This window comes from Chiloscyllium punctatum, chromosome 12, assembly GCF_047496795.1.
Source record: "Chiloscyllium punctatum isolate Juve2018m chromosome 12, sChiPun1.3, whole genome shotgun sequence".
NCBI classification, from domain to species: domain Eukaryota; kingdom Metazoa; phylum Chordata; class Chondrichthyes; order Orectolobiformes; family Hemiscylliidae; genus Chiloscyllium; species Chiloscyllium punctatum.
In genome coordinates, this window is record NC_092750.1 from 73,601,781 (window position 1) to 73,616,647 (window position 14,867).

General features: G+C 42.0%; 1 protein-coding gene and 1 long non-coding RNA gene across 7 annotated transcripts in view; one reads left to right on the forward strand and one right to left on the reverse strand.

Moving 5' to 3' along the window:
• Positions 1 to 14,721, forward strand: part of LOC140483931 (voltage-dependent calcium channel subunit alpha-2/delta-2-like) — an 839,332-nt gene extending 824,611 nt beyond the window's left edge. For all 4 annotated transcript variants that reach the window (XM_072582777.1, XM_072582773.1, XM_072582774.1 and 1 more), the window contains one exon: positions 1,266 to 14,721. In XM_072582777.1, coding sequence (XP_072438878.1) covers positions 1,266 to 1,394 — 129 coding nt within the window. In that variant the 3' untranslated portion in view covers positions 1,395 to 14,721. The remainder of the gene's footprint in view (positions 1 to 1,265) is intronic.
• LOC140483933 (uncharacterized) overlaps positions 1 to 14,867 on the reverse strand; it is a 92,982-nt gene that overhangs the window by 60,519 nt on the left and 17,596 nt on the right. For 2 of the 3 annotated variants that reach the window (XR_011962064.1, XR_011962065.1), the window contains exon 3: positions 14,116 to 14,252. This is a non-coding gene — a long non-coding RNA (uncharacterized lncRNA). Of the gene's footprint in view, positions 1 to 4,809; positions 4,913 to 14,115; positions 14,253 to 14,867 lie in introns of those variants that run through there. The other variant, XR_011962066.1, reaches the window with a different exon arrangement.

The following is a 14,867-nucleotide window of genomic DNA, read 5'->3' on the forward strand; positions in this document are numbered from 1 at the left end:
TCATTCATGGGATAATAGAGAGAGAGGATTTTCTGTATGTCTGCTTCTCCTGAACACACATACCTATTGCTTCACATTGTGTGATGGTTAGTTTGGCATGGTTATGATCAAGATAACCAGGTAGATATGAGAGAAAGAGAGGATATTTAACAATGCAAACTCACTCCAGAACTTGAGATTGAGGCCTGAGGAAATCGTGGGTAACACTACACTGGGTATTTTCTTTTGAGGAGTCTTGAGAGGGGTTATAATGAAATGTTTTATAATCTTGAAAGTTTTAACCAAAGAGAACCTGTACCTGAATGTGGATGTTTCTGAACTCTCTGAATAGCTATAGCTGGAAATTATAAGACCATATTTCTTGCAGCTGTAGATATCTTTTTAATCAACCCATTCAGAAATGTTATATACCTCTGGAGCAGGTGGACTTGAACACAGGGCTCCTCGCTCAGAGATGAGAACATGCTCACTGTATCGCAAGAGATACATTGCAACTGTAAACACTGCTTTTAATAGGAAATGGTGTTGAACCCACTTTCATTTTTAATTAGAATAATCTCCCATTAGTGACATTGTATGAGACTAACATTGATTGTTTTATCAGTTATCAACCTCCCAGTTCTATCTTAAATATTTTTGTATCTTTTTGATCTCGTTGTCTAATGCCATGCTCATCATGTTAGCTTCCCTGGTTAATAAGGAGGGAAAGTAACTGTTCAATATATTTGTCATTTCCCATGCCACTTTATCTTGTACTTGCCTCAGTCATCCATCCCATCCTAGTTATTCTGTTACTACTTATGTCTACAGAACACTTCACTTGTTATTTTTGTAGTTCTTGACAATTAATTTAATTTCTTGTCTAACCTCTTTGTAGTCCCTTTAGTTAACTATATTTGAGGTGAAAAGTATAGATTTATTTAGGGAAGCTCGATGAGTACCTCAGGGAGAAAGCAACAGAAGGCTTTGCTGAAGGGGGTGGATGAAGTCTAGTGGGAGGAGGTACGTGTAGAGCATAAACACTAACATAAATGGAAAGTGCAGGGAGGCTCAGCAGGTTTGGGAGGATCAGTTCCAAAGAAGCGTTGAATTCATCTCAGTCTTTCTCATTGCATTCTCAGTCCTGGATGCTGCCAGGACTGCTAAATATTTCCAATTCAGGTTATACCAGTTGATCTGAATGGCCTGTTCCTTTGTTGTAAATACAGTCTAATGTGCTATATTATTTATTGGATCTTGCTAAGGTGTGTTCATCATTGTTGCAGGAGAATACCTCAGACTGCGGTGGTGGAACCATGTTGACGTTCTCCATCTCCCTCTTACTAGCTCTGCAGTTATTTCTCCTGCCTTGGACTGCCGATCTGAATCTCTTTCCCTGGGCAAGCAGTCTTTGATTTGGGACCTTATGTAACTAGATATCAGCTGTGCAACTCTCACGGCTGAGGACTTCCCTTCCCCCGGAAGCCTAATTCCTCATTCCAGTCTCACATCTCCGTGTTGTCGTGTGGTGGAGCTGCAAACTGTGTGTGTGTGTGGAGCTGGTCTATTGTGGTCGTTTGGACAACCAGTACTTTCCTGACAAGAACTTATGGGGAAAGCAGGATTTCATGGATCTGCTTTGTGGAAGACCCTTTACATGAATACGAAGTTGGGAAATACAAGAGGAGCCTATTGTCCCCTTGTGCAGAACCCATTGCTTTCCCAGACTTTCTCTTTCCATTTAATAGGAGACCCTGGCAGTTTCAATGTTACTGGATAGCATTACTTCTGTTGGTATATTCAGCTTCTATCTGCTATTGAAGCGGATTGCATTTATTTATGCACTATTTAGTTTTGATTGACAACCAAGTCACAGGGCAATTTCCTAACAGACGTGACTGTAACTGTAATGTAATTACATAAGCAGTCAGGATAGCATGTAACTCATTAGCACCTTGGAGTTGGCAGCTGCCTTCCTTTTTATACTGCTGCTTCCATTTTTATTCAGGGCAAACTCTGTCCTCAGTAGTGAACTATGTACCTCAAGTTCTTTTAAACTCATTTTAAATGTTCCTTTGTCTGAGCACAGGGACTGCGACCAGGCAGAAACCCCTCAAAGGTCCAGGATCTCCAGCTGTTGTCTGCATCCCACTCCCAAACTGGGCTGTAGCTGTGGAACAGATATGCAGGCACAAGTCACAGGTAACATTAGACAGGTCCAGATAAAACCAAGTCAGTGTTAAAAGTTGTTTTGCATACTTTGTACATGTGAGGTAAGTGAGGAGAAAAGCAGAGCTGGGAGGGGAAGTGAGATTGGCTTTCACCGGTGGTGAAGGAGCTTTGTTGTGCACTCCCGTTTCACTGTGTTCTGCTTATAGACAACTGTAAGTGAGCTACAGTGATTTGAGAATGTGTGTAATATGTTATTGAAGTTGCTTGAGAGTATTGTCAAGTTCCCAACAAGATGTTACTTGGAATTAAGAGAGTATGTTACGTTATTTGTAAACTGACAGGGTGTTGCCTACAGACAGACTCATTATTTGTGCATCTGTTCCGTAAGGAAGATCAACACTTTGAAAGAATAATGTCCAGTAAATTGAACAAAATTCAATAAGTGTAGCATTTATTAGACATGTTACGTGCTGTGATCTTGTGAAACTATAGACACTCTAGATGCCTATAGTGGTTGAAATCTCAACACCTGCTAGATATCAAACCTCCATGTGAATACAATTATTGCGATTAGGGATTTTTAAATCTCTACCATCAGCAGTGGACATTATTCTTTAGATATGTTACTTAGACACAGTTGTTGACTCATAAAATAAACTTCACATCCAAACACTATTTATCGTCTGTTACTCTTGCTGTCCTCCCTAGTCCTCTGTTCATGTAAATAACTCAATAAGGAACATTTTGCCTCTCACTAAATGTCCCTTACTGTGTTCAGACTGTATCTGTCATGATGTATGGAACTCACTTGTCAATGATACATTTTAAATATTTAGACAGTTAGAGGGTAAATATCTGTGCTTCCAGAAAGTTTAAATGAACTGCAAAGAATTTTTGTTTTAAAAAACAAAGAGCTAGAAGACAGAGTATTTTCAAACCATATCTGACCCTGCACTCATTGCAGTCAAACTCAAATTGTGCCAGACTGCCCCTCCCAGAGGTATTATATGCTGCTTTGTTCTGAAGTGAAAAGGGTTAGGCCTGAACATCAGCAGAAACCAACATTAGGAAATCAGTGTATCAATAAACCTTCATCAGCAAACATCCTGATACTTTACTTTGTTTACAATATCAAAGGCACTTATATAAGTTGTTCCTATTTTGTCTTTTTGCTTCTGCTTACTAAATACCTCTATGTCAACAAAACTATCTATCTCAACAACTCCTATCTCATTAGGAAACAGCCACATCTTGAGTCTCACTGAAAAAAGATGCACTTTGTTGAAGTGTTTTTATTTTGCACACATCAGGACGATTCACAAATACCAATTCAAGAGAAAAACCAACATTTATACTGCATTTGAGGACAGTACATATTGATCAGCAAGTGGACTGTAATTGGTAGAGGCATTGCCATGGAGAATGTATCAAATGATGATTGATGGTTAATTGCCAGTGTTTGAGTTTAAAATTTACGCAACCTGCTAATTTTAAATTCAATGCTAATTGGTGTAGGCATTGCTATGGAGAATACACCAGTTAATTTTGATTGATGGTTTTAAAACAGGCAGATTGAACTTTAAAAAAGTTTAAAATCTATACAAGCCTGGTAATTAACCATCAATCAGCATTAATTTTTCACACAGCTAGGAGTTAGGGTATGGAGTGCACTGCTGGGAAGAGTGGGGAAGGTACATTCAACTGAGACAATCAAGAGGGCATTGGATAGAAATGGTGCATAGGGATATGGGGAAAAGGCAAGAGACTAGCAATAGGAAGTAGAGCCAGTGCACGGACAATGGGCCAAATGGCCTCCTGCACTGTTATTTAATTGTGTAAATTGCTGTGTTCTCCATATAGCAACACTAATACTGATCAGAATCTACTTGCCAACCAATCAGTAGTCTCTTTTCATGCAGTATAAATGCTAGCTTCCCCTTCAGTTGGTACTCCTTGTGAAAGTCCTTACGAGTGCCAAGACAAAAAGCTTTGACAAAATATGCCAATAAAATGGAAAGATTCAGAGAGAGAGAGATAAACCAACCCTGGCTAACCAAGAAAATTAAGAATATAACATTGAAAGAATATAAGGAGGCAAATGTCAGTGGCCACAAAATTTGGGATAAATTCAGAATCAGTAAAGGAGGACTAAAAAGATTGATAAAGAGGGAGAAAGTAACTATGAGGACAAACTAACAAGAAATATAAAAACTGACACTGAGCTTCTTAAAATATATAAAAAGGAAGAGAGAGGTCAAAATGATTATATATCCCTTAAAACATGAAACAGGGGAGATAGTTATGGAAAACAAGGAAATGGCAGAGGAGTTAAACATATTTTGCATCAATCTTTACTGTAGAAGATACTGCAAACATTCCATTAAAACTAAAGAATATTGGAGAGAAATTAAATACCATCACTAGAGAGGTAGTATTAGACATTCCAGTATAGCTAATGGTAGATAAGTCCCCTGTCTCTGATGGCTTGCATCCTGGGACCTGAGAAGAACAGCACAGTGGCTCAGTGGTTAGCACTGCTACCTCACAGCACCAAGGACTTGAGTTTGATCCACCCACTGGTGACTGTCTGTGTGGAGTTTGCCCGTTCTTCCTGTGTTTGTGTGGGTTTCCTCCCACAGTCCAAAGATGTGCCAGGTAGGTGGATCTGGGTGGGATGCTCTTGGGAGGGCCGCTTTGGACTCAGTGGACCAGATGGCATGTTTCCACACTGTAGGGATTCTCTGATTCTATGAAGATGTAGCTGCAGAGATAATGGATGCATTGGTTGGAGGATAGGAAAACTGCCAACGTGACATTTCATTCAAAAAGGGAGGGAAGCAAACTATCACTCCATGGAGAAGGCCCTCTGTTTCTTCATCTCCAGCTGACCTAACCAGTCCCTGTTCATCAACACCCTTATTCAATTGGCAAAACTGGTCGTCATTCTCAACAACTTCTCCCTGATCTCAAGTTCACATGGGCCATCTCCAACACCTCCCTCCCTTTCCTGGTCGTCTCCGTCTCCATGTCTGGCGACCAACTCAACACGGACATCTATTTAAAACCCACCAACTCCCACAGCTAGCTTGACTACATCTCCTCCCAATCCCGCCCCCCCCCCCACCCCGCCCATGTAATTACACTATCCCTTACTCCCAATTCTTCTGCCTCTGCTGTGACTGCTCTTAGGAGGAGCAATTCCATTCCAGGACATCCCAGATATCCTTCTGTTTCAAGGACCACAATTTTCCCTCTCACATGATAACAATGCCCTCCAGCGCATCTCCTCCACTTCCCACACCTCCGCCCTCAAACCCCACCCCTCCAACCACAACAAGGACAGAGCACTCTGGTCTTCACCTTGCACCCCACGAATCTCAGGATACAGCATATATTCCTCCGCCATTTCTGACACCTACAGTCAGACCCGACTACCAACGATATATTTCCCTCCCCATCCCTATCTGTGTTCCACAGAAACTATTCCCTCTGCGACTCCCTTATTAGTTCCACAACCCCCCAAAAAAATATCCTCCACACCCAGCGCCTTCTCTTACCTGTACAAGAGGTTTTAAACCCTTGCCCACACCTCTTCCCCCTCACCTCCTCAAAGGATTGTTTTGCATCCCGTGGAGATTTTCCTGCACATCCACCCACCTCATATGCTGCATCCGTTGCTCTCAATGGGTCTCCTCTACATAAGGGAGACAGGATGCCAACTCGTGGAGCAGTACAGAAAACATCTCTGAGACGCACGCGCTAAATAACCCCACCGACCTGTGGCCAACCATTCCCATTCCCCCAAGGACATACAAGTCCTTGCCAAACAAGAGCCATCCGACAAGTGGAGGAAGAATGCCTCATCTTCCACCTCAGGACCCTACAACCAAACGGCAACAACATCAACCTCACTAGTTTCCTAATCTCCCCTCCCCCCACCTCATCCCAGATCCAACCCTTCAACTCGGCCTCGCCCTTTTGACCTGTCCTATCTGTGCATCTTCCTTCCCCCCACCCCACCCCTCTATTTATCTCTCAGCCTCCTTCCACCTCCACATTCCTGATGAAGAGTTTACACCCAAAACGTTGACTGTCCTGCTGCTCGGATGGTGCCTGACCTCCTGTGCTTTTCCAGTGCCACACATTTTGACTGTAAGCTGATTAGCGTAATACCTATAATTGGAAAAGTATTGGAATCAATTAAGGAAGTAAAGCAGCAAATTTTGAAAATCAAGGAGAGTCAGCATGCCTTCATTGAGTTATTGAGTCATAGAGATGTACAGCACAGAAACTGACCCTTCGGTCCAACTAGTCCATGCCGACCAGATATTCTATCCTAATCTATTCCCTTTGTAAGCACTTCGCCCATATCCTTCTAAACCCTTCCTATTCATATACCCATCCCAATGTCTTTTAAATGCTGTAATTGTACGAACCTCCACCACCTCCTCTGGCTGCTCATTCCATTCATGCGCCACCCTCTTGAGTGAAAAAGTTGCCCCTTAGGTCCCTTTTAAATTTTTCCCCTCTCACTCTGAACCTATGCTCTCTAGTTCTGGACCCCCCCACACCAGGGAAAAGACTTTGTCTATTTACCATGTCCATGCCTCCCATGATTTTATAAACCTCTAAAAGGTCAGCCTCTGAGCTCCAGGAAAAACAGCCCCAGCCCAGTCACCCTCTTCCTATAGGTCAAATCATCCAACCCTGGCAAACTTCTTGTAAATCTTTTCTGAATGCTTTCAAGTTTCACAATATCTTTCCAATAGGAGAGAGGCCAGAATTACACACAATATTCCAAAAGTGGTCTAACCAATGTCCTGTACAGCTGGAACATGACCTCCCAACACTACTCAATACTCTGACCAGTAATAGAAAGCATACCAATTGCCTTCTTCGCTATCTTATCTACCTGCGACTCCACTTTCAAGGAACTATGAATCCTCACTCTAAGGTCTCTTTGTTCAGCAATACTCCTCAGAATCTTGCCATTAAGTGTACAGTGTATAAGTCCTCCTCTGATTTGCTTTTCCAAAATGCAGCACCTCACGTTTATCTAAATTAAAATCATAAAAGAGAAATCATGTCTGATTAATTTATTAGAGTTTTTTTTCTGAGGATGTTTCAACCTGGGTGAAAAGGGGGGGAACCAGTAGACTTGTTATATTTGGACTTCCACAAGGGATTTAAAAAGGAACCTCACAAAATGTTAAGTCATAACTGGTGTTGGAGTAGTATATTGACATAGTTAATGGGCAGGAAACAGCAAACAGGGCTAAGAAGTTCTTTTTCAGGTTAGCAACCTGTAACCAGTGTAGTTCCACAGGGATCAGTGCTGAGACCACAACTATTTACAATATACATCAATGACTTGGAGAAAAAGTGAATATTGTCAAATTGACAGGTAGCCCAAAAATAGGTGGACGAGCAAGTTGTGAGTGGAATACACATGGTTTACAGAGAGATATTAATAGGTTAAATATGTGGCAAATGGGTATAGCCTGGGAAAATGTGAAGTTCATTTTAGAAGGGAGAACAAAAGAACAATATTAATTATATGGAGAAAAGCTACAACCAAAGGGACTTGGGAGTACTTGTGCACAAAATACAAAACAAACACAGGTGCAGCACATAATCAAGAAGGTTAATGGAAGACTGGCCCTTATTTCAAGGGGGTTGGAGAATAAGAGTAAGGAAGTTTTAATGCAACTGTACACATCTGGAGTACTTTGGGCAGTTTTGGCATTGGAGAAGGTTCACTAGGGTGATCCCTGGTATAGAAGGAATGTGTTAGGAGTAAAGGCTAAACAGGTTGGGGTTCTACTCACTGGAATATAGAAGGAGAGGTGACCTAATTCAAACATTATTTCATTCAACATTATTAAGGGGCATGACAGGGTAAATGCTGAGAGGATGTTCTCCCTGGTGGGAGATTCTAGTACCAGAGGGCATAGTCTTAGAATAAAAGGGCACCAATTTAAGACTGAGACATGGAGGAATTTCTTCTCGCAAATGGTTGAGAGTCTTTGAAACTCTTCACCACAGACTCCTCATGTATGTTCAAGGCTGAGATAGACTTTGCAGGGATCGTACCCTCTGGGGCACGTGAGTACATTCCTCAACCACCAACACCACTCCCTTCCCCACGGCACCTTCCAGTGTAACCGCAGAAGGTGCACCACCTGCCCTTTCACCTTCTCCCTGCTCACCGTCCAAGGACCTAAACAGTCTTTCCAGTTGTCGCAGCATTTCACCTGTACTTCCTCCAATCTTGTGTATTGTATTCACTGCACGCAATGTCACCGACTCTACATTAGGGAAACTAAATGCAGACTGGGTGACCACTTTGCAGAACATCTCCAGTTCATGCGCAAGCATGACCCTGACCTTCCCATAGCTGGTCGTTTTAACACAGCATCTTGCTCACTCACCAACCTGTCTGTCCTCAGATGCTGCAATGCTCCAGAGGATCACAGCGCAAACTGGAGGAGCAACAGCACATCTTCAAACTGGGCAGTTTACAACCTTCTAGGCTCAACATTGAGCTCAACACCGTCAAATTGTGATACCACTCCTTCCCTTTTAGCTCTGTCACTCTCTCTCCCCTTCCCCATCCCAGTGGGAGTGTCTTCCCAGTCTGGCAGTTAGACACACCATTTTTCTGCCCTTCTCACATGCCGATCACTTAATCTGAACTATCAACATCCTTTCTCCTCCAGCAATCCAACTTCTCCCTTCCTACTACTGCATAAATGATGCCCCCTCCACATTTCACTTTAGCTCTGATGAAGAGTCATTAAGACTCGAAATATTAGCTTGCTTTCTTTCCATGGATGCTGTCTGACCCACTGTAATCTCCAGCATTTTTTGTTTTCAGTTCAGATTACGAAATCTGCAGTAATTTGCTCCTGTAGATGATTTCTGGACTGGTCAAGAAACTAAGAGTAACTGGGACAGGACAGCAGAGTGGAGTTGAGGAATGACAGATCAGCCATGATCCTATTGAATGGAGCAGGCTGAAGAGGCTCAAAAAGCTGCCTCCTATTCCTATTGGTCTTAAAATGTCTCTTTTCTCAGCAATGCTCAGGTTTTGTACATCCACATCTAGAATTCAGAAGAACATTGATCTTATTGAAATATATACGGTTCTAACAGAGATTTACACGATCATTGCTAAGCGGCATGGAGGACCAAAATGAGAGAAATTTTCTCACTCAGAAATTTAGGAATTTTCGGAATTCTCCAGTCCTAGGTATATTCAAGGCTGAGATCATTAATTTTTTGCTTGAAAGGGAATCAAGGGATATTGAGATAGGCCAGAATGTGAACTTGAGATAAAGAATTGAACATTAGTTCCGTTATTACCATTAAATGGGGGAACAGCTTTGAAAGGAAATATGACTGACTTATGTTTCTATTTATTTGTTAAACTCTGCATGATTTATAACCCAAGCAGACAGCTGTTCTGTGTAATTTTTTAATGATTTTTAAACACGTTAGGGTAAGAGTGTAAACTTGTTAAATGACAGTTGTAATCACCAGTGATACTTAGGTACTTGTATCTCATGTTGTTCTGCTACCTTCATGTTTTGAGTCCTGTGTCTATCCCACAGTGCTTTCACGCACGTCACTGCTCACCAAACTACATAATGCTACATGTGCTGACATTTAATGTTATTTGTTCGGTTCTCCATTGCAACTCCACATCACTATAAGCTTGTTTCTGCCTATTCCCTGTTTCCATGCAGTTTCATCATTAAACTATCACCCTCCATGCTACACAAATTGTTATGACTCACATCACATTCTCTCTCCAGGTTGTTACATTTCTGCAAATCCCTACAATCCTTTCATAATTACAAGAATTTAGGTCCACTCCCAAATTAGTTATACATTTACATCAAGGGACTGCAAAATGGGGGGAAACCAGGACAGGAAACAAAGCAAGAGAATGTTACTAGAGACCTGGACAGCTGAACGAATAGAACAGAAATGTCAAAAAGCAAAACAGAAAAAAGCAGAGGGATAAGAGAACCAAGGTTGGAAAAAAAAGAGTTGATAGACTGAACTCGACAAGACTGCAACTGTTCCTTGTCAATTTGACATTTATGTTTTAGTTCACTTCAATATTCTCAAGTCATCTATTTCCGTTAGTCCAAAATTTGGGATCATCATAAATATTGTTTGGAAGTTCACAGTCTCGTGTTGAGTTAGCTTTTGGTGTTAGGGACTTCACTGTCCATTTTTCATTGCAAGTAATATTGGGAGAACCTGTTGGACTTTGAGCAGACAGGATATCCCTTGTCTGGTGCAATGGAGTCAATGCTAACACTTGTGCTCTGGAAGTTTTCTGACACGTCTCCTGTTCTTTGTTCACCAATCTTAGGATGATTTTATCATCTGGGTGCTGGATGTGAGGTGTTCAAGTATCAAAGACTGCCTTTTAGTCAAAAATAAAATACACGTGGATTTGTGAGGGAGTGTGACGTTCAAACAATGAAAACAAACAAAACCCATATCACTCCCAGCAAAGCTATTCAATAACACCAGGATTTGGTAAACAGCAGGTCAAAGCCAAAACACTTAACCCAAGCGATAAGTCTGCCATGCCCTGACACACAGAATATGGTGTCCAGGATCAGAGAAGTATTTTCTGCCCTTTATTTTACAATGCCATTCTCAGAGACACTGGTCTAGTATCTTTTATGTGAACGAATTGGGAAGTGATTTAAAGTATCCTCTTTTTGTAGCATATATACCACAGCAATATTCCTAGCTGTTTTGTGTACCATCAGGCCTTGTTTTGATCAATTGAGTGTAGGCATTCAAGTAGGAATATTCCATCAAAGGTGGGGCATTGCATCAGCCCGACAAAGACAAAAGGCATGCAGGAAATGTACAAGCCTCTAAGGCAAGAATAGAAAGCTGAGAAATCACTCTGACTAACCAAATATTTTTTAATGATATCAGCATAAGGGATGGATTGCATTTGGCTGAAGAGGGCAAGGTTGGGGCTGGGGCTAGTTAGTGGAATACGTTAAGGGTTGGTGCATCAATGGGTCACATACACAGGGTGAGGTAGGTGAGTAAGTGGGTCACATACACAGGGTGGGGTAGGTGGATAACTGGTCACATACACAGGGTGGGGTAGGTGGATCAATGGGTCACAGACACAGGATGGGGTAGGTGGGTAAGTGGATCACAGACACAGGGTGGGGTAGGTGGATCAATGGGTCACAGACACAGGATGGGGTAGGTGGGTAAGTGGATCACAGACACAGGGTGGGGTAGGTGGGTAAGTGGGTCACAGACACTAGGTGGGGTAGGTGGATCAGTGGGGGGTCCTGTACACAGGTGGAGGTTGATGCATCATGAGTCATTCGCACAGCGTGGGTTTGGTGGATTAATGGGTTACGCGCACAGAGTTCATTGGCTATCATCACACCTCAGGCAAGAGGGGAGGTTGAGAAGGTAATCTCAACCAGTGTGGGAGCTAAATCCACACTTTTGGGATCATTCTGCATTGCAAACTTGCCAACTGACCTCTGAACAGAACAAGGGGGCTATATTTGAGATTCCAAGAAATGGATACGGGGATTGGGTATCGCAGGACTAACTCATGCCTATTACATCCAGTGCAGGCAGTACACCAACATTACGGTTAATGCTGCTGCTATTTGGGAATGCTAGGGATGCTTGAAGTGGAGATTATTTTTCATTCCTAAAGGTTTTTAAGAGAGTAAACAGGGAAAATGTTGTCTTTGTTAGGGAGTTAATGACAAAGGACGATCAGTTATCAACTTAAAATTTTGCACAGTGAACATATAGATCAGGAAGAATTTCATTGCACAAAAAATTGTTGTATCATTGGAATTTTTTGTCCACATGATTCAGGCCTAGCAAATTATCTCTTTTAAGAAAAAAAGATATGGTTATTCGAAGCAGTGACAAATCGAGTTATGTGGGACTAGGAGTAACTTTTCATTTTTTTCAGTAAACAACCAGATTTGATCGGCTGAGTGGCCTCTTTCTGTGCTGTAATTCTTCTAATTCCATTAATCAGGCACTTTTAGAACATAGAACATAGAACAATACAGCACAGAACTGGCCCTTTGGCCCACGATGTTGTGCCGAACATTTGTCCTAGCTTAAGCACCCATTCATGTACCTATCCAATTGCCGCTTAAAGGTCACCAATGATTCTGACTCCACCACTCCAACAGGCAGCACATTCCATGCCCCCACCACTCTCTGGGTAAAGAACCTACCCCTGACATCCCCCCTATACCTTCCACCCTTCACCTTAAATTTATGTCCCCTTGTAACACTCTGTTGTACCTGGGGGAAAAAGTTTCTGACTGTCTACTCTATCTATTCCCCTGATCATCTTATAAACCTCATCCTTCGCCGTTCCAATGAGAAAAGGCCGAGAACTCTCAACCTATCCTCGTACAACCTATTCTCCATTCCAGGCAACATCCTGGTAAATCTTCTCTGCACCCTCTCCAAAGCTTCTACATCTTTCCTAAAGTGAGGCGACCAGAACTGCACACAGTACTCCAAATGTGGCCTAACCAAGGTCCTGTACAGCTGCAACATCACTTCACGACTCTTGAATTCAATCCCTCTGCTAATGAACGCTAATACACCATAAGCCTTCTTACAAGCTCTATCCACCTGAGTGGCAACTTTCAAAGATCTATGAACATAGACCCCAAGATCCCTCTGCTCCTCCACCTTACTAAGAACCCTACCGTTAACCCTGTATTCCGCATTCTTATTTGTCCTTCCAAAATGGACAACCTCACACTTGACAGGGTTGAACTCCTTTTCCACTCCTCAGCCCAGCTCTGCTTCATATCTAAGTCCCTTTGCTGCCGACAATAACCCTCCTCACTATCCACAACTCCACCAATCTTCATATCATCTGCAAATTTACTGACCCACCCTTTGACTCCCTCGTCCAAGTCATTAATAAAAATTACAAACAGCAGAGGACCCAGAACTGATCCCTGTGGAACTCCACTTGTAACTGGGCTCCAGGCTGAATATTTACCATCTACCACCACTCTCTGACTTCGACCGGTTAGCAGTTTTCTATCCAACTGGCCAAATTTCCTTCTATTCCATGCCTCCTGACTTTCTGCATAAGCCTACCATGGGGAACCTTATCAAATGCCTTACTAAAATCCATGTACACTACATCCACTGATCTACCCTCATCCACATGCTTGGTCACCTCCTCGAAGAATTCAATAAGACTTGTAAAGCAAGACCTACCCCTCACAAATCCGTGCTGGCTGTCCTTAGTCAAGCAGTGTCTTTCCAGATACTCATAAATCCTATCCCCTCAGTACCCTTTCCATTACTTTGCCTACCACCGAAGTAAGACTAACTGGCCTGTAATTCACGGGGTTATCCCTATTCCCTTTTTTGAACAGGGGCACAACATTTTCTGGGAGAACAGATCAGAACACAGGCTGCAGTGACCGTGACTATGTTGAAAGTACATGCCAACATTAGAAAACAAATCAGACATTTTGAACAGAACTGAAACTGACAAATCAGCAAGTCGAGCACATGCAGGACAGGAGATGATCCAATCAAAGAGAGAGATAACATGATAGATGCATTTCCAGCTTTTTGTGGAAAAAGATTTGGGGAGCCCAGTTGAAGGCTTAATTTTCAGAAGTAGTGGTTGTTGTTTTCATATCCTGACCCATATCATGTGCAACCAACAGCTGGACTCTGTGCTCAAAAGATGTAATATCAAATGAAACTGTAGTTTATTTAAGGAACAGTTTTTATCACTGGGAATGCACATCTCAATGTGAGTGACAGTGGTACACTTCAGTATCCTTGGATTTCCATTCATTTGCCTGAGTGCATGCAGTGCCATTGCTAGTGTTTGATGAAGATGATTCAGTGCCGTGTCACAATCGGCAGTTGTTGTTAATCACTTACCCCAGTCCCTTAAATGCTCTAGAATAAACATCACCCTCGAACATCTATGGGATCTGAATGGTAAATGTCCTTCATCCCCAGCATTCTTCTGTATTTACTGTTCATTCCTGTCCTCCCAAGTATTTGCAGCACACTTCCTGGAAAAATCACAACAACAAAATGGTGAAAATTAGAGTGAGAGAAACATGATGGTTTCTCCTGAGTTTGTGTTGGCACCGACTGATATTGTTACTGGTTCTCATTCTGCTCTCTTCCTGTGTGACATCTTCAATCAAAGCAGCATCATGCAGTATAACTAGCATCTTTGGTGAAGATTTGTATCTGCTCAGCCTCCTGTGTGGTGATCCACTGAAACTGATTTTATTGGACTGTGTTTAGCTGATGGGATGTCTGTGGTGATGTAGTGTGTAGTCAGTGTTCTGTAAAAGCAGCTACTGTCTAATGATGTCTGGGGGAATATTTGCATTTCACTGTCTGCAAACTTTAACTCCACATGATTTTGTACAAAAAATGTAAAATATTGTGTCTGTCATTACTTGTAAAATATTTTCAAATTGTTTATTACAGATAATCAGTTAATAAATGATGTTCATATTTTTCACCTCATTCCTGGACTGTGGTGAATCAAAAGTCTCTTGCTCATTTTTTTCGCCCACCAAATGAAAACAAGATACATCATAGCCCATTACAAACATGCCCAATAGCATACTATCAATTGGAACATACAATATCGCAGCATAATATCAACTCAT